The 20,928-nt window shown below is 42.3% G+C and overlaps 2 protein-coding genes across 2 annotated transcripts in view; one reads left to right on the forward strand and one right to left on the reverse strand.

The window, feature by feature from the left end:
* LOC114626547 (solute carrier family 5 member 4-like) overlaps positions 1 to 20,928 on the forward strand; it is a 197,771-nt gene that overhangs the window by 79,159 nt on the left and 97,684 nt on the right. The gene's annotated exons all lie outside the window — the stretch shown is intronic.
* The window catches only part of LOC114626506 (solute carrier family 5 member 4-like), a 60,949-nt gene that overhangs the window by 27,856 nt on the left and 12,165 nt on the right, over positions 1 to 20,928 (reverse strand). The window contains exons 5-7 of the mRNA XM_028773912.1: positions 14,308 to 14,413; positions 13,503 to 13,583; positions 1,401 to 1,621 (exon numbers count right to left, since the gene is read on the reverse strand). Of these exons, the coding sequence (XP_028629745.1) occupies positions 1,401 to 1,621; positions 13,503 to 13,583; positions 14,308 to 14,413 (408 nt within the window). The remainder of the gene's footprint in view (positions 1 to 1,400; positions 1,622 to 13,502; positions 13,584 to 14,307; positions 14,414 to 20,928) is intronic.

The following is a 20,928-nucleotide window of genomic DNA, read 5'->3' on the forward strand; positions in this document are numbered from 1 at the left end:
GTGTGTGTGTGTGTGTGTGTGTGTGTGTGTGTGTGTGTGTGTGTGTGTGTGATTGCGGTATAAAGTGAATAATCAAATTAATAATAAAACAAAAACCAAAGAATCTAGAGCTGTTTACTTTCCAGCTTTTCCCCTTTACATACCCACGCCCTCTGCTGGCCACACTTAGCTTTGCAGTCTCTAGGCTCAGCAGTATCTCACAACTCTGTGAGATCCTACCCAGCTTCTAATTTCAAGCTCTATGCCTGTATGACATATATTTAAATTTATGGTCTTCATATGAGAGAAAACATATTTGGCCTTCTGAGTCTGGGTTATTTTGCTCAATATTGTGAAGAGGTCAACTCAGGAACTTTGGAACACTTGTCTCTCTGGAAGAGAGACGCTAATTAACATTCCTTAGACCACAGGGGTTGGGGACCAACCTGCAGGTGGGGGAGGCCCAGAGCACGTGGACATATTGCACAGGACGGACCATTGGCCACCCACAGACAAGGGAAGTCCTTGTCACCTCATTTCCTAAAGACCAATCAGTTTAAAAGTCACACTGTTCTGCTAATCATATTGTTCCTAGTCAATGTTTCTCTATGCTACACCTAAAAACTGTATAAAAACTGACCAAATGAGCTGCTCTGGGTAGTCACCTCTCCTTTTGGATGCAGGATGACCACAGCATGCTGGAACAATAAAATTATTATTGCTTTTGCATTGATCTCTGGCTCCATGTTGTTCTCTCAGGGGGTCCCTGGAAAGCTAAGGCTTGTTAGAGTCTTACATTTCAGTTTATAAACCTACTTTCCTGCAAATGACAATTTCATTCATAAAAGTGGAATACAACTTTATTGTATGTATACAGGACATTTTCTTCTTCTATTCATATGCTGTTGCACGTCTAGGAAGATTCTATAACTTGGGTATAGTGGACAGTGCTACAGTAAATCTGAATGTGCAAATATCTCTGGTCCACTGACTTTGGATCTACACACACACCTAGTGGCCAATATGGTATTTGCAGCTTTTTGAGGAAGCTCTATATGTATTTTTGTGGTGAATTAATTTACATTCTCAACAACAGTTTATAAGGGCTACTTCCTCTGACACTCCAAGGGCAAATTATATCAGTTCTGATGTGCCATGGAATATACCAAACACAGTGGTTTAGAGACTAGAAAAGAAGTCTAAAAAAACTTAAATCAAAGAGCCGAATGTGTCTCTGAGGGGAGAAAACATAATGTGGTGAGGAGAGAACAAGACATCTGTTTTCTATATACAAGACATAGAAAAGTATCTGACACTTTAAATATTGTCAATGTGCACAAAATAGAAAAAGCTAGATGCTTTGACATCAAACAAGAAAAATAAAAATAAACACAGTCACACCTGCAAATGTCTATGCTCACCTGATCTGCACACCAGTACCAGATGGCCAAAATGGTCATTCCAAATATCAGTCCTGGCCATGGGATGTCTCCAGTGATAGGATCTCGGAAGATGTGGAAGGAGTCTGGCTGAGGAGTGTAGCACTTGGGGCTGATCGTCAGGTTGTCCCCCTCGACTATAGAGGGGATGGCATTCATGTACTTCTCTGTAAAGCTCTCATAGCCTCCAACTTCAGCAAATGCTAGAAAGGAATCAGATAGAATGTGTTAGGATTTCAAACAGTGCATCCTCAAGAGCACTCCACTGCAGTGAAGGTACTTGAGTGCTTCCTATTAGCATGGTCATGACTTCAGTACTTTCCCCAATGGTCGGTGCATGCCTGAGGGATCATTTATGATAGAATACTGGCTTCTGCTGAGTATTCAAAGAAAATAACTCTTTTGTGGGTCTGCATAAGGGTATCTTGGTTCATGGCTGGGCATGGGTCTGGAACCCTGAGACTCCAAGGGAGAAATGGCAGGTGTTTGGCCACATCCCCAGAACCCAGGGTCCTGACATGCAGTTTATTCTCCATGGACTTACGTTGTTCAGTCATGTAGGCCATTACAGCCCCTCCCAAAGTGCACAGGTAGAGGGTGTGACAGGCTCTAAAGAGATTTACATATTAATTAAGGCCATAGGGTGGAACCAATTAACCATTCTCCAGACCCTCTCTCTTTCTCCCTCCCTATTTAATTCAGATCTGCCCTCAGTTTTAGGGGGGTACATCCAGATCCATCTACCATACGCCTTGAAAATAAACCCTTTTGGAACCAAGGACTTTCTCGTGCCACTGGGGCCTGCCATAACCAAAGCTCCCAGCTTTTGGAACCTTAGACTTTCTTCTGTTTGTGGAACCTGCTGCATGGAAAGTCTCTGGGACATCACTGCGGCCCTTTTTCCCACACTCTTTAATGTTGTTTCTTTCTTATTTGTTAAGTAAATCACTTACCAAATCGATGAACTCATACATAAAAACACTTGTGCAGCTCAATTAAGGTGGCCACTTAATAACATTTTCCCAGTACCAAACTCTACACATCTCACTAGACTGTTCACAGTTACAAAATGAACATTTAGAAGCAACAGAACTTTGCAATGGCTTTATACTTTCTCTGCCAGTTACATGTTTACTCAACGTACACACATCCAAACACACACAGGTGGCACATCCACACACAAACAGGCACACACATGTGTGCATATACACATGTGCATACACATTCATACACACACTCATACACACACTCATACATATACACATGCACATACACATGTACATACACATACTCACAACCATGACAGCTGAAACCAGAACAGAGTATCTTTCTATCCTTCAGGCCTGCATTCTGTACTTCCTATCACTGATGTCACACCTTTATCCATCACGTTTCTATGTTAAGCTCTACCCACATTTACAGTGTTTCCATATATACATGTGTACATCGCAGGCTAGGATCTTCACCAGAGGGGAACATTCGATGCTTGTTTTCTGTTTGATTTTTCGAGGTTTGAGTCACTTTGCTTAGTGTCATACTTTCTGTGGCCACTCACTTTTCTGCAGACTTTCTGGTGAAGTAGGAGGACAGACATAAATGGCTTCCATTCCCACCTTGAAACCCTAGTGATATATGTTTCATTGTAGTCAGGTTTTCTATTTCAAAACCAAGTAGGAGCTACAATTTCATATGAACAAGTGTGTGGAAGGGGAAAGACAGAGGCCTCTGGATTAGGGTGGAAAGGAGAGAGGGGGAAGGGGAAGAGACAGAGACAGGGACACATGAAGGGTGACACACTGACATACAGAGAGACAGAGAAAGACACACAGAGGAAGAAAGAAGAGGTGAAAGGGGGAGGGGAGAGAGAGACACACACAGAGGGACAGCCATACACACACAGAAAAAGAAACACACAAACACACACATACACACACAGAGATTGGATGGTAAAAACCATGCCTGGAAGTTTGGTAAGGCAGAGCAGGCTGAGACTTGGAGACTCGGTGAGCACACACCTAAGACTTATGTGTTAGTGTTCTGTCTAAACTCTTCCTCCACAGTTATCTGTCAACAGCCAGGCATGCTCCTCCCCACCAGTTATCTGGCAACACAACACTGGTGCCAAAATCCAGAAACAAAGACTTCAGGAACCTTGATACCCATGCTGCCACCGACAACTGCAGCTGGCTGCTGTGAGGCTGCTGTGACCCTGCAGAACCAACGCCATTCGGCCTGCCACAACCCCACTGCCTGCTGCTCCCACCGCTACACCATGCGGACTCCATCTGCTGCTACCTGCCATCACAGACTGTGTAAATTTCCACCACTGCTACAACTGCAAGGCTCACAAAACTTCCATCATGTGAGCTGTGCCACTGCAGCCCTCACATGGTGCTCTGCCACATGGACTGGGCAGCCAGACAGGCCTGGCCTACACAGACCTCATGGTTCCACCTTTCCTGATACCAGACTGCACAATCCCACAAACACACACTGGCTTATTAATTGGTAAGGAGTTTCCAACTGGTGGGAGGGACCCTGGACGCCCAGATAGGGGCTGGGCCAGCCTTCCCTAGGCTAAAGGGTTGGCTTTTCATTGCCCCAGTCCATATGACTGGCCGCTAGCTGACCTGCGACTTAGGACATTGGCCGTTGGGTGATTTCCCCCCTTGAAAGTAGTTCCCAGCTCCCCCCAAGTTCTCGAAGCTGCTGGAAATCCTGGTATCAGGTGGGATACTTTCTGGTGAGCTCCAGGAGTTCTGCTGAGGCCCCTAGATATTCTCATGATGACCTGATATCTAGGCTGTTTGGTTGATTTTTCATTGCCAACTTTTCTTTCAGGATGCCAATAGAATAGCTCTGGTAACAGCCCCCATCACCCAGTGGGCACCACATTGTCTTCGACTGTACCTGCAGACACCCCACTGTGTTGTCTCCTGAAAAACCTCAAATATCTAAAATTAACTCCTGATTTGAGGCCTTCCAAATTGATACACCTCTGCAATAAGGTCTAGACTCGGTACCCTCTAGATAATGGACTAAAGTGGTCACTTCATGGTATGTTAGACCCAATTATTTTAAAGGGTCTTAACACATACTGCCAGCAGTCTGATAAATGGAAAGAAATTCCCTATATCCAAGCATTTATCTAACTTCATTCTAATAACTCTTTGTGTTCTACTTGTTCACCCCCTCCCCACTTGGTCTGCCATGGCTGGGTCAGCTTTCTGTGCAGTAGTGGTCTCTGCCATTCCTTGGCTGGTCAGAGTAACCATCCACATGGCCCCAGGAAAGATTTCTTGAGTTTGGAACTAACCCTGTGCTTCCCTGACCCTCATTCTAGGACTCCCCCTCCTCCTCCATCATCTGTGGCCGCCTGGACCCACTTAGTACAGCCAGTTTGCCTGAAAAGCAGCGGTCCAGGAGCTTGCTTGCTCCCTTCCCCCCTTCGCCTCCTCTGTCATTTGTGGGCCAACTGGACCCATTTCATTACACTGGCTTGCCTGAAAAGCAGTGCGTTCGGCACCTGGCTTGCTCCCTTCCCCTCTGTGGTTCTTAGCTCTGCTCTGGGCCTACTCTTTGCATCCTGCCAGGGACCCTCTCTGAGACTTGCTTCCCCACATGCACAACCACCCGCACAAAGGGTTTGGCTGCTTGAGCATTCGAGAAAGGCGCTCCTTCTCCCTCTCTGCCCGGGACCTATAAAGTGAGTGTTAGCTGTGACTTCTGCCACAAAAACAACTAACATGAACATTGCTGTGATACTGGACATGCTTGCTTTTCCTTGCTCACTGCAGCTGCCAGAGACACTGGGCAATGACTTCCGGCCACTAGTAGGAAGTCCGGCCCACAGACCTGACCTGCAGCACCTATGGCTCACAGCTCCAAGCTGCCAGCTGTACAATCCTATGCCACTGTTGCCAGCTTTCTTATTCTGGTCCTAGCCAAATGTTTCTTTGCTAATACAAAAATGTGCTTTTCTCTGCCTACACAGTCCACCAAAGTTACTTAAGACAAGATAGGAGAGGTTCTGTCTTAATAGATTTTTACTATTTCTATTAAATTCTATTCAGTTACAACCAATCCTTATGGCTCTCAATATTGTCAGAAGTCTACTAATAGTATTTTTTAAGTTAATGGCTGACAGAATTCCCAAATCCTCTAACAGTTGACCCAAGATGGTTTCAGAAGACTTGGACACCAGACTCCTAGAAGATACAGCCTGGATTGTATGCTAACAAACACAGTGGACTAAACTGGATGCTCTGAGTCAAATGACTTGGCTAAACCAAGGTAGGTCATTTCTCATGTCACGTGTATCCATTCCACAGAAAAAAAAAAGCCCTGCATCTTCTATGCTTGGAAGCCAAACTGACTTCACCCAAGAGACTATGGAGACCACGGGAACTGTTGGCTAGTGGACTCTGTCATTTTTTAAAATAATATATAACTGGTAGATTATTGTTTACTCTTTCTCAGCCTCCTGACTACATTGACAGCTAAGCTTCCACAGATATTATCTGTTACCTCATTACGTAAACTCAGTTGCCATCAATTAAATGCTTCATATTTCCTCTTCTTGCTATCCTACTGTCCTAAATTATCTGAGTTCCTATAAACTTGCCTAATCTAATAAAACATTTCACTATATGATCCAACAAAGGCTCATCTTAAAGACTGTTTGTGTTGTTAACTCATGCTGTTATCTCTTTTGTAAATTTATAAACTACAGGAAATCCACTCAGATCAACCTCTCATGGACCAAATAGACATCATCCAGATAAGTACATCTACCTAAAGTTCCCACTTATTACCTATTACAAAGGGTGGGATCCCTCTGGGTTTCAAATGTACATCTTAGAAAAAATTTCTTTCTCCCAAATGTACTTAATCTTATTCCCTACATCTTGTCAAGTCCAGGCACATCCAGAACAGCTCCAGAGAAACAACCTCCAGATATTTCATCTCCTTCCACACACACAGCTGCTTCTCCTGGACCTGTTCCTTCTGGCCTATCCTCAGATGGCTCCACAGACCCTGGACATCAGAAAACAGCCAACTCTCCTAAGACCGGACAAATATCCCCCATACCCATTCTTCTAGGTTCCCCCTAAAGACATGCTCCCCCATGCCAGCAGGAAGTAGCCAGATATCACGACGACCCTATTCTGCTTCACCATCACCTCTTTCTAATTTTTCTTTTTTAATTAAACCAAAATGGGGGAATGTTAGTATTCTGTCTAAATTCCACCTCCACAGCTATCTGGCAATAGCCAGGTATGCTTCTCCACACAGTTACCTGGCAACAGCCAGGTAGGCCTGCCCACTATAAAAGGGGCTACTTGCCGGCCTCCCCCCTCTCTTGCTCTCTTAGTCCCTTGCTCTGTTGCCTATAGCTTCTCTCTGTCACCTTGCCCCTACCCCCTTTCCCTCCCCCTCTCTCCATGTGGTCATGGCCAGCCTCTCTCTCTCTCTCTCTGCCTCTACTACCCTCCTGGCTCTTCTCCCATGCCCTGAATAAACTCTATTCTATGCTTACCATCATGTGGCTGGTCCCTCGTGGGAAGAGATGCCTTGGCATGGGCCCGCTGAGACATCCCCTTCCATCATTTCATTAGGTGACTCACTGCTCCCTGCCAGACTCCTGACCTGGAACACAAACCATGCTTCTCACATAAAGAAACATGTCTGGGCTGGAGAGATGGCTCAGCAGTTAAGAACACTGACTGCCCTGCCAGAGGTCCTGAGTTCAATTCCCGGCAACCACGTGGTGGCTCATAACCATCTGTGAAGGGATCCAATTCCCTCTTCTGGTGTGTCTGAAGATAGCTTCAGTATACTCATAAAAATAAAAAAATAAATAAATCTTAAGAAAGAGAGAGAGAAAGCAAGAAAGAAAGAAAGAAAGGAAGGAAGGAAGAAAGAAAGAAAGAAAGAAAGAAAGAAAGAAAGAAAGAAAGAAAGAAAAGTTCCACATGGTCACGTAGGCCCAAAACAGTTCTCCATGCTAATGAGGTGCCTAGAGGCCCAGAGGGCTTAGCCAATAAGCTTCCTTTCCCAGACATTCCTCCCTGTAAAAGATATTTAGTCACAGGTCTACCCTGAGAAGTAGGTATGGAATGTTATGCATCCATTTCCCACCATGAACAGACAATGTACTGTTTAGGATTGTGGACTGTCTCTTTCATCAAGATCTGCCACGAGGAACCATGGAGGAGGCATTCAGCTACAGAACCACAGCTTAATTCTCTTGTAGAAGGTCTCTCTGCACTCCCAGACATAGCTACCACCAAGCCTGCCTCTGCCAAGCTAAGGACAATCACCGCTGGGACAAACTGGAGATTCCCTTACTCCCCGCTCTCGGCTAGATGCTGTCCCCAGTCCACAGCCCCCAACTCTGTTCTTTGTTCTTCCATGACTTGCAGCAGTGCTTGGATGTCCAAGAGTCAGAGAACCCAACAGCTCCACATCTCTTCACAGTCCTGAGGGCCCTAGAATGAGCTCTGGCTTTTCCACATCTCAGACTGTGCTTTCCTATTCCCAGAACAGTGTCTCAGCATTTCCCTGCAGCCCAGTACCCGAATGGGCAAGGTGTGGGATAAGTGTAGTGTTCTGGCCCCCTAATTGGCCATGTCCAGTGGTGGGGGTAGATGCGGGACAACACACACACATACACACACACACACACACACACACAGAGAGAGAGAGAGAGAGAGAGAGAGAGAGAGAGAGAGAGAGAGAGAAGATTGGGAAAATACAATTTACCCATGGTGGGGAGAGGGGAGGGTGGGTTATTGGGAAAATATAATTAATCCATGGACTCAATCTAGACTCAATAGTGAACAGAGTTCCAGTCCAACCTTACAGAAATCCTGGAGTCTTCAGAGCAACTAGCAACTAGAAATATTTTTCTTCCCTCATACCACAATGTCAGGAAGCCATTTTGAGATAATTCTGAGTCTGCAGCTTTAAGAATCAAACTCCTGAGCACTGGTGGAGCTTTTGGGACTCTTCCTCCCACTGGGTTGTCTCATTCAGCTGTAACCACAGCAACTTAATATGCCATGCTTGCTTGATATCATCCCTGGGAGGCCTGCCCTTTACTCAAGGAGGAGAGTGGTTGGGGGCCAAGAGAGAGAGAAAGAGAGAGAGAGAGAGAGAGAGAGAGAGAGAGAGAGAGAGAGAGAGAGGAGACAAAATTGCTTTTATCATTTTATCACTGGGAAACCTCTGTAAAGACCAGGTCCATAGACAATCAGTGCTGTCCCCAATGACTAGCAACAAGGCCAAAGGCTAGCCACAAGGGAGAGACTTTCAGAGAAGTGTAACTCAGTATGGGGGATACAATGGTTCAAAACTTGTCTGTTAGAATACATTCTAAAATGGAGTTGTTGAATAATTCTGTGTGCTTGTGAGAAAACAGGAAACAAGAGTCTTGTGATCCCCATTCCTTCAAGAACACAATTGATCTTGGAGTGTGCTTTCGTGGCTCTCCCAGGTATAGTGGGTAGGAGTGTGTTCACGTTAGACTCAACGGGCTCTTGCTATTTGTTTATACACCTCTACAGAAAAACATGTTTTTGCCACATGCAGTTCATTCTTGTGATTCTATACTTTATGCAGATGACTTGCTTTAACCCTCAGAGTATAAATTGTCTGATGCTCTGAATAAAGTTGGCCATTGCAGAAGACTGCAGTCTGCCTCATTTACTGTCTCCATTTTCTCAGTTATCACCACCTTTAGAGTTGTAAACATTTGTCAACTTGACAAGATTCAGAATGATCTAGGAGAAAAGCTGCTCACCGGATATCAAATATTAGAAAAATCTTTGCCAAGAATTTCTCCAATAGGGAAGTAACATAAAGTATTTTTGGTGAACACAGAAACTCTCTGAACTTTGGAGGCTGAAGCAGGAGTGTTAGTGTATATTTTTCACAATCTATTTTTTAAAACTTATTTTATGTATTCACCATTGCTCTCTTCAGATACACCAAAAGAGTGTGACCTTCCCCAGCCTTGAGCAGACCTGTTTACCACAACAGACCAAACAATAGGACTCAGGTGTTAACCACCTTAGTGACCCACAGTCTGCTACAGGAGCTGAGAAGAATAGACTTGTTTATACACCACTAAGGAGAAACATGTTTTTTGCCACCTGAAGCTTGTTCTTGTGATTCTATACTTTATGCAGATGACCCACTGATCTTGCCTTGAGATACCTCCCGCTGAGATTTAGGATGGAGTCCCCTTACCCACACCCCAAAGAGAGTGGAGCAAGAAGGAGTTTGGTGGTGGAGGTGGGGCTTCCCCCTTAAATTGAAAGATAAACATGAAAGCATTGAGCCTTGATCAGAGAACTTTGTCTTAGCTTCATCTCTTTTCACCCTCCATCCCTTCTTTCATTCCCCCCCTTTCAGGTGAACCCAGTTATTTCATGGCTGCAGGCGGCTACAAAAAAAGGTCACCAGACTCCATTACAGATTGTTGTGAGTCACTATGTGGTTGCTGGGAATTGAACTCAGGACCTCTGTAAGAAGCAGTCAGTGCTCTTAACCACTGAGCCATCTTTCCAACCCTTCACAATCTATTTTAATAAGGGTTCAACCTCCTCTCTAACCCACCACCCACCAGAGGTAGTAGAAAAGAAAGGTTATTTGGAACAGGGAAAGTGGACCTGTTTAGAAATAGTTCTTTGGGGGTGTGTACTGGCTGAATTTGGGTGTCAACTTCACACAAGCTGGAGTTATCACAGAGAAAGGAGCCTCCCTTGAAGAAATGCCTCCATGAGATTCAGCTGTAAGGCATTTTCCTCAATTAATGATCAAAGGGGGAGGGCCAGTCCATTGTGGGTGGTGCCATCCCTGGGCTGGTGGTCCTGGGTTCTATAAGAAAGCAATCTGAGCAAGCCAGGGAAAGCAAGCCAGTAAGTAGCATCCCTCCATGATCTCTGCATTAGCTCCTGCCTCCAGGTTCCTGTCCTGTGTGAGTTCCTGTCCCAACTGATGTAAGTCTACCATTATATGGTAATTCCATTTAAAACTCCTTTTATATTTTTCTATTTATTAGGATGAGCCTACAGTAGTAGGTTTCTATAGGGATTTTCAAAAGGCCTTTAGTGTTAGTATGGCACTTTGAATGAGCATGGCCTTCATAGGCTCCTATCTTTCAATACTTTGTCCATAGTTAGTGGAACTGCTTGTAAGAATTAGGATGTTTCTTGATAGCTTTATGTCAAGTTGCCACAAGCTAAAGTCATTTGAAAGGAGGGGACCTCAATTTAGAAAATTCCTACATAAGATTGAGTTGTAGGCAGATCTGAAAGGCATTTTCTTAATTAGTGATTGTTTGGGGAGGACTCAGCATGTTATGGGTGGTACCATCCATGGGCTGGTGCTCCTAGGTTCTACAAGAAAGTAGGCTGAGCAAGCCTTAAGGAGGAAGTCAGTAAGCAGCACTTCTCCATGGCTTCTGCATTAGTTCTTGTCTCTAGGTTGCTGTACTGCTTGAGTTCCTGTCCTGACTAACTTCAATGATGGAAATGTAAGCCAACATATGGAAGTGTAAGCCAAAATAAATGCTTTCCCCTATAGAGGAATTTTAATCCATCAACATGGTTGCTCTGTCAAGGGCACATCTAAAGACCTTCTCAGTATATGTGATTCAGCTGGAAGGCAGACACTCCCCGGATTACAGTATGATCTAGCTGGAACACAGAGACATCCTTAATACACATATTTAATCCCTAACAATATAGGTTAGGTTAATTTGTAGAGGGAAGCAGCCATGTTTGAAAGTGACATCTAATTGAGGGGCAGACGAACTAACAAAATCAGAGAAAGATTTGACAGAATAAATCAGAAATTGGATGTCCACACCTCTCATGAGAACAGCACAGGAAAGAGGGGTGACTTAAGAGACAGCACACACACACACACACACACACACACACACACACAGAGAGAGAGAGAGAGAGAGAGAGACAGAGAGAGAGACAGAGAGAGAGAGATGCAGTTTTCCCAAGAGTTTTACAAAAATAGGTTGCAAGTGAGGACAGAGCAAGCCATAGCTTGAGAAAGCAGCCAGATTAGAACAGATTGTCAGAGTTAGTTCGAGACCAAGCAGAGCAATTCAATCAGAAGCTGAGAGAAGCCATCTTGAATGAGTCAGTTTGGAGAGGAGTTTGCGCCAAACCAGCTGAGTTGATCTAGCCAGCCAGAGTTCAGAAAGAGCTGGAAAGGGTGAGCTTAGTGAGCAGTAAGCCTTCAAGACAACAAGTACGTCAGATGATTTAAAGTTACTTTTACATTCCTCCCCACTTGCTTTTTGGTCATGATGTTCTATTGAAGCAGTAGAAACCCTGACTACACAGGAGGTATGGACTTGGAGGTGTGTTTAACAAAGTAGGTGGGGTTTGACTCAAACCGTTCTCAGTGTACTCTTAGCTTCTTGCTTGTGGATTAGGCTGTGAGCTCGAAGACTCTGCTCCAGCATGATGCCTAACTGTTTGCCATGTTCCTTTCCACCGTGACAGTCATGATTTCTTGTATCTATTAAATTGCAAGCCCCAAATAAACTCTTCATTCTAAAAGCTGACTTGCTCTAGTGTTTCGTCACAGTGAAAAAAAAAAAAAACAACTAAGACAGAAGTTTCTGTGACAAGCCGAATCATGGTGTTGTGTTGTTGTTGTTTGGTTGGTTGGTTGGTTGTTTTTGGAGGAATATAAAAGGTTTGGCGACTATAAAAGCACTTGGATGCTATGCGTAGGATGTAATGGGCTATCTTAGGACAAGCTAGGATAAGACAACGTGTTCCATTAATCTACATGTCTGTTTTTGTTCCAATACCACATTGTTTTTATTATTATGGCCCTGTAATATACCTGGAGATCTGGAATAGCAATCCGGTCAGTATTTCTCTTTTTGCTCAGTATTATTTTACCTAGCTGTTGTCTTTTGTGCTTCTATAATAATGTTGGGATAGTTTTTTCTATCCCAACTAGATGAAGATTTTGATTAGGATTGTGTTAAATCTGTAAATAACTTTTGGTAAAATGGTTATCTTCACAAGTTAATTCTGCCAATCCATGAGCATGGGATGTCTTTCCATTTTCCAGTGCCTTTATCTCAGAGGTTTAAAGTTTTTATTGTGTTGTCTTTCATTTCTGTGCTTGGCTTTATTTTGAGATATCTTGTTTTCTTTGAGGATATTGTGAATGGGAGTGTGTCCATGATCTCATTCTCTGTGTTTGTTGTTGGTATTTAGAAAGGCTGTTGAGTTTTGAATTTTTATTCTGTATCCTGCCACATTGTTTATTATTTCTAGAGGTTTTATTGTAGATCTTTGGGATTTCTTTTGTCTAATACACCATTGACAAACAGGCATAGTTTGATTTCTTTTCCTATTTGTATCTTTTTAATTCCTTCCCAGTGCCTTATTGCTCCAGCCATTGTTTCAACACAGTTACCTAGACTAACCCCAAAATACAAAATTAAAAATAGTAGTAATATACTCATCAAAAATTTCAAGACCTTTAAGAAGGACATGAAGTAATATCTCAATAAGTTAAATGCATCTGAGCTGATGCACAAGAAAACACAATATAAGGCTGAAGGAGGTGATGAAGAGAAGAATACAGGGTTTCAAAATGTAATAAGAAACAGAAATTTAAAGAGGACTCAGGCCAAAATGAAAAGCTCAATAACCCAAGTAGAAAACTCAAGGGAAAGCTTTACAAGGAGACTGAATTGAGAAGAAAGGAATATCATCATTCAAGATAAAGTAGATTGTTTAGATGTTAATTCACATCTGCCTAGCAAAGTTCATGGGACAATGACTCCCAACAGATGAATGGGCTTGGTGCTGCCAGGACTGAAGCTATTTCCCAAGTCTACCTACAGTCTTTATCTAATCCAGCCAAAGAACCCCATCCAGATGACTGGATTGTTAACATTCCCATTAAGGGATCTACATATGAAATGGAAGTATGATGCAGTGAAACCAGGAGGCAACATTACAGAAGACACAGACAGGAACATTTCCCATAATTCCCCAGCCGAAGGAAGAGCACACAATCTTCACTTACCAAACCCCATGAGAATTAAAGAGCCAACCAGCATGATTAAAGTCTGCAGAGAGTCTGTGTAGATCACTGAGGCCAAGCCCCCTATGGAGAGAAAATATCAGAGCAGGACATTTTACCCATGCATCCTGATTTCCCTCTTCACCTCTAGGCTCTCCTCTCTCCCAAAAGTAGAAAAGAGTCAGCAGACAACATATCATGGGTCCCATGTGAGTCCTGGCTTGTCTTGACATCATTATCTTCTAAGTGTTTATTAACATATTTAATTCATTTTCTTTTCTTACTTAGATACAAAGTTCTGTGAATTATTGGTGGAATTCCATGTTGGTCAGTTTTTGAATATTAAATAAGGGAAAACTGACAACTTACCATAATAACCTACTCAGTTACCCTTGTTTGGAATATCTATATATTTATCTATCTATCTATATATCTACCTGTATATCCATCTATATATCTGTCTATAAATCTATATATCTATAGATCCTTGCTCCTTTTCAAATTCATGACCTCTTTTACACTAATTGTTGTTACATGTGTATATGTACACATATTTACACACATATATTTCTATATGTAACCTGTTCAGCCTCATGCTGTTGTCTTTATCAATCTTCTTACATCTAATGGAACATTCTGTTGCATTTCTTGCAATTGCTCCTCTTGTCCTGTGCTTTATTCTCACAGTGTCATTGGGATGGTATCCTCATTCTGGCCCTTGGAAGACTAACACAGAGTCTACTAATCCCAGATCAGGGGAGGACAAACAGAACATATCATGGGTGAGTAAAACCGGAGTCAGTCTTACCAGCCACTGTGTAAAAAGCAGTGATAGCCAAGAGGATGAAGACAGCCAGGTAGAGGTTCAATCCCAAGGCCAGTTGGATGAATATGGCTCCGGAAAATATGTTTGACTATGAAAGCAACAGTGGGGATGGGAAAGAAAGATAGATTTCAAGTCTCTTAGTTTCCTGCTCTAACATCCACCTCCTTTCCTCACTCTCCTGGTAGACTCCTGCTCCTCCTCCAAGATTCCACTTAGTTGTTCCCACCACAATTTCCCCTGCAAGTCATTGAACAATTTTCACTCTCTCTTCTGTACATACACCCCAGGTAGTTCATTGTTGAAAGGCTACATAAAGGAAGTGGCATGTTCTTGATTGGTTCTTGACTTGGTCAATAAAGAAGGTGGGAGCCAATTGCTGGGCAAAGGGTAAAGGTGGGACTTCGGGATCCCAGGAGGAAAAAGGGACATGAGGAAAGAGAAGGAGTCTTTTGGGCCAGGCTTTGGAATGAGAAACATACAACAGCCATGTACGATCTTGAGGTAGCTAGAACCGGGGACCTCTGCCACTGGTATATGGCTGATATAGGCTAGCTGATAAGGTTAGGGTAAGAGATTCTGCACGCAGTTATTGTGTTATAGGGCAAATTCAAAGATAATAAAGGTGTCTGAATGTTTTTCTTCCTAGGAGCAAAGGTGGGCAGAAAAAGATAGAAGCTGGCGTGGTAGCTAGAACCTAGCCGGGAGGAATGGGTAAGCTCGGAGTGGGACTGGCAGCGGGAAAGGAGGAAGCATGTTTTTTCAAAATTACATGCAACATGTCCTGTAACTTTTTTCTGTACCATAAAGCTTAGAGAGGCTCAATAATCACCTAGAGTAACTCTCTTGAGGAAGGTATTTCAAAGAATACATTATTGGCGTTAGTATTCTATCAATGAAAAATTTAGGATTCTAACTTTTATACATATGTATAAAATCACATACTGCTTCAAAAAGAGCCATTGAAGGGATGATTTTTTTAAAAAAAAATAATTTTAAAGAATCTCTTTTAGAAATGTTTTAACTTCTAAGGTTGTATTTTATTTATTTATTCATTCAGTTTTTGAGAGTATAACATAATGTTTCTCCCTTCCCTTATTTATATTGGTGTCGATTGTAGGTGCCATACTAGAGAGAGAGTTCACCAAAATGTTAAGCGTTCCTTTTCCAAGGGAGCAGAGGGGTTCAGCCTTCTCGGAAAAGACTGGCACTCAGCTAGCTGACTCCAGCTTGTTGTTACCTTATTCAAACATAATACAAGGTTAACTGGGATTGAGAAAGGTTCAAGTTACCAAGGTTACCTTGCCCTTGTACCAGTGAGAGCAGAACACCCACACAAATCTCAGTCCCTTCTGACCATGGCTAGCCATAATCAAAAGTAAGAACTCCAGGTTTGGCAGGAGTGTCTTAGGACCAAGGTTGGTGGAGTCACAAGCTCTCGAGTCACACCAAGTGCAAATTCTCTAGAGAGACATTTGTTCAAGGTTCAAACAGTCTCAAAACATTTTCTCAGCCTCTACTGATTGATCAAACATAGCAAAGGCTTTGCTGAAACCTTTCCATTAAAGCCTGACACAATGGCTTTACTATACATTTCACTTAAAGCCAGACATAAAGGCTCTAGTAGACATATTACTATATTCCATTTCTTCCCTCTAAATTTTCTCATATACCCCTCTCCACTCTCTATTAAATTTAAGGCCCTTGCCCCACTTATTGTTATTCTGTGCACATATGTACATGTATGTATATACCTATATATTCCTAAATATAATCTATTTAGTCCATGTGTTACCTGTATGTGTATTTTCAGGGTAAACCATTTGGTAAAAGACAAACAACTGGTGTGCTTTTTCCCTGGGAAAGATAACCTCCCTTGCTGCCAGCTTTCCTTAGTTACCTATAGTTCTTTGTGTAGCGTTGAAGGCTGGTGGGCTTTTCCATGTCCAGAGTGACATGACCACTGGCATCCTCTTTTTTCAACTCAAGTTTGGGCAGTCACGTGGATGAGACTATAACAGCATGGCCTCTAATGTGACTATCTTCCTAGAATTCTTGAAAGAATTCACAAATTCTCACCTTACATCCCCTAAACTACCTCTAAGGCAGGTCTTTTTGTTTTTTGTTTTGTTTTGTTTTTTTCGAGACAGGGTTTCTCTGTATAGCCCTGGCTGTCCTGGAACTCACTCTGTAGACCAGGCTGGCCTCAAACTCAGAAATCTGCCTGCCTCTGCCTCCCAAGTGCTGGGATTAAAGGTGTGTGCCACCACCGCCTACCGGCAGGTCTTGCTATTATGATTATTTTGTTGCTAAGGACACTGAGGCCTAGGGACACAGACAGACGCTTATATGCCATGAGCTTCAACCTGTATGATGTCACTCTAAACCCCAGACTTATTAAATTCTGTTTGAGTGCTGGGGTGGTGTTTTACTTAGTGAGATACAGAGATATCATTCTTATAAGCTGTGATTAAGACAACCATAATTGATTACTGTGTTAGACAGTAATTTTACAGTCAAATTAACAAGATAATTACTGATAAGTTATTTCTCTCCCCCCCCATCCCTGGTGAAATGAGCCAATTCAAGCCAGATTAGAGTATATAAATGCAGATTTATTGGGAAGCCAGGGATATCACCCTGGGGAGGGAGAGAGGAGAGAGGGAAGAGAAACGGAGTACTGCACACAGGTAGAGAGAAGAAGAAGGAGGAGAAGGAAAAGGAAAAGGAAGAGGAGGAGGAGGAGGAGAGGGGGAGGTAGAAGAGGAGGAGGAGACAGACAGACAGACAGACAGATGCAATAGAGAAATTGAAAGAGGGGAAACCGAAATGCATGGATTATATAGGCAGGAGCCTCTGGGGGAAGGGCAGCCCACCCCCTGAGTACAGGGTTGGGTGTGGGGCATGCCATGTAGGGACTGAGGGATGCTGGGAGAACCTGGACAGCAGCTCTGCTTTGATATGTAAATATGCACCTCAGCCCTTCGTCCCAGGGTCTGAAACCCAACAATTATAAGAAGTAAAACTGCAAGACAGTAAGACATCAACTTCAGCCTTAATATGCCAAGCAAAATCTGGACAGGAGGGAGACACAGCCTTTATGACAGACATTAGACTTAGACATTTTCACCGGGCCAGCATGTGATAGCTGGTAAGTGATGGAGCAGGCTTAGGACTATAGATAAAACTGGAAAAAGTTTCTCTAACAGGGTAGTTAGTAAGTTCTGATCAAAGACAGACTAATCTAGAGAAATTCTCAAACCAGGCCACCAAATCCCCTTAGACAGCAGGGTTTTCACTTCAGAAGTGAATTAAACTTTAACAAAATGATGAAGGCTCAGCTGATGATAAATATTAGTCTCCTGAGTTCTGAGAAGACTGACTAACCCTGAGTGTCAGAGTTAAGTTTTTGGTATGGTTAGGCAACATAAAAAAAAACACATTTCAGATGCCTTATAAGAATCTTGATAACATGGAGAATCAGGTTACTTGGTTAGAAAAGATAGAACAAACACACCAGCGGGAAGTTAGGGGGAAGTAAACTTTTCAAAGATTGACTGTTATTTCAGATATTTGTATTTAAAACATCAGTATGATTTCTAAGTATGAAAGCACATAAACCTACAGAGCAGGTTCCAGGACAGCCCAAGCTAGACAGAGAAACCCTGTCAGGAAAGATCAAAACCAAAAACCAAACCAAACAAACCAAATCAAACAAACAAACAAACAAACAAACAGAAAACCAAAACTAAAACAACCAACCAAAAAAAGAAAAAGGAAGGAAGGAAGGAAGGAAGGAAGGAAGGAAGGAAGGAAGGAAGAGAGAGAGAGAGAAGGAAAGAAACCGGGTGTGTGGCATGCAAGCTTTTCATCCCACTGGGAGGCAGAAATAGACAATTTGAAGCAGACCTGATCTATAGAGTGAGTTCCAGGACAGCCAGGGCTACACAGAGAAACCCTGTCTTGAAAAAAATTAAAAAAAAAAAAAAGAATGCATAGAAGCTTCCCCCAGATAAATGGTGAAGGGTCAGGATAAGAAAGAACAGGCTATTCCAGAGGCAAGGGAAGAAAAACAATACACAAAAGCAATAAGAAAAAGATAAGGCATCTGAAAACAAAACAAATCTGAAGAATATTCCACCCAAACACTAGAAAATAGCCCATTAAAGTTTCTCTACGATAGACCACATCCTGGGATGGAAGCATTTGAGAACTCTTATTAAATTAGGTTTTGAAAAACCTAAACTTGCAACAGATAAAAGACTTCAGTGTGAATGAAGCCTGAAATACTGAGCCTGCTATGGAAAACACAGTCACTACACTATATGATACAGGTCCTGGAAAGGATTTTTTGAACAGAACACCATTTGCCTAGGAATTAAGGTCAATAACAAACAGACAAATGGGGCATCTTTACCACAAAGGAAACCATCAACCAAACGAAAGGGAAGCACACCGAACTGGAAGCATTCTTTTACAACTTGAAGGTGAAGCTGAAAGATTCTGATAGAATGTGATAGAATATGAATGTCCAGAGTTGATGAAGAACTTAAAAAACCAAAAGAGTCAGTAAAACAAATGACCAAGTTTAAAAACAAAAAAAAAAAAAAATCCATGGGCCATAGATCTGAACAGAGAGTTCTCCAAAGAAGAAATAAAAATGACCAAGAGGGATCTAGAATAGCTTTCAACATCTTTAGCAATTAGGGAAACACAAATCAAAACAGCCTTGAGATTTCATCTTACCCCAGTCAGAATGCCATACATCAACAAGACAACTGACAACAAATGCTGGAGAGGATGGGGAAGAGAAACGGAACTGTAACCCTCGCTGCTCAGCATGGGTGGGATTGCAAACTGTACCAGCCACTCCAGAAATAACTGTGGAGAATTCTCAAAAAACTAAAAATGAACCTAGCACATGTCCCAGACATACTGGTCCTTGACATCCCCCCAAAAGAGTCTATGTCCCACTCCACAGAGCTTGATCAACTGTGTTCATTGACCCAGTGGCTGTGTTCAATTCACAATAGTTCGGGAAATGGGAATGACTGAAATATCATTCCATTGATAAATGGATAAGGAAAGCGTGGTAGATACACATGCTGAGACTTTTTCCAGTCACAAGGAAAAAAATAAAATCAGAAAGTTTGCAAGAAATGTCTGGAAAATATGCTAAATGAGGCAACCCAGGCTCAGGAAGATAAATATCACGTGTTATCTGTCATATGAAAATCTCAGCTTCTAATTTATATACAAATTGAAATAAAATAAATATTATGTTAATAATATATTATAAATATTATATATAGTAAAACTTAATAAAAATAACACACATATACATAAATATATATACATAAATATATATATTTGTGTGTATGTGTGAGTGTGTGAGTGTGTGTGTGTGTGTATGTATGTATGTATGGGCATGAGTGTGAATAGAGGTTATAAAAACAGAGAGAGGCCCATGAACATCAAAAATGGCCCTAAAGAGGTCATGAAGAGAGGGTGATAGAACACATGCAACACTAAGTCAGCAAGGGGAATCCTGGGAATGGAGGAGTACGAATATGGGGCAGAGATATGGGGGTGTATGAATTCAACCCAAACAAAGTATTGTGGAAATGCCATAGGAAAACTGACACTCTGTACACTAGCAAAAAATAATTCTTATAAAAGTCTTTGCCCCCATCCCCACCCCCACCCCAAAAGGGGAAAAACTCCACAAAGGGAAGACCTGATAAATAGGGACAATATTTACAAACTAGACACTAAAAGAATTCAACAGCAGAAGGCACATGGGAGCTGATTACAAATGGATAAACAATATCAAGAAATCATTCTTACAAGGAGAGATATTAATAGCACATGAAATTTACTTAAATCTTCGAAATTTACTTATTTGTTACATGTATGCATGCTTTGTCTGAAAGTAAGTGTACTTCCTGCCTGTCTGGCATCAGTGGAAGCCAGAAAGGATCCCAGGTTCCCTACAACAGGAGTTACATATCCTTGTAAGTCTCCCTGTGAGTTAACTGAACTCAGATCTTTCTGAACAGCAAGTACATTTTACCACTGAACCATCTCTCCATCACTGCAGGGAGCCAAACTTTCTCCATTTTGAAAGAATAGTTTTAGGCTTTGTTTTTCCTCAGGTATTGACTCCTGAGAAAGCAGGTACCCAGTGGTCTCTGTGCCCTGAGCCAGACAAAAACATCAGTGGTTGCAAGATATCCACTGTGGCAAAAGCCCAGCTTCTGTGAAATTTCCCCAAACACATTATCCCCTTCCCTGCCTGTATAAATTGCCTGAGAAAATACAGCTCGACGGACTTTGATCAGAAAATGTGTCTTGCTGTTTGTGTCTCCTGTCCCTTCATTCTTTTGCCCCCGTCCCCTCCTTAGGGTCTCGTTGAATCCCCCACAGGCCAGGGGACATCCCCACAAAATGTTTTATTAAGTAAAAGTTGAACATTGGTAATCAGCGGGAAAATGCAAACCCGAACCACACTCAGACATGCTATATTGTTTAGGTCTGAGTAGCTAGTATGAAAGAAACAAAAAGTAACAAATGCAGGAGAAAAGTAACAAATGCAGGAGAAAAGTA

Source organism: Grammomys surdaster, unplaced genomic scaffold, assembly GCF_004785775.1.
Source record: "Grammomys surdaster isolate TR1022 unplaced genomic scaffold, NIH_TR_1.0 237, whole genome shotgun sequence".
Taxonomy (NCBI): domain Eukaryota; kingdom Metazoa; phylum Chordata; class Mammalia; order Rodentia; family Muridae; genus Grammomys; species Grammomys surdaster.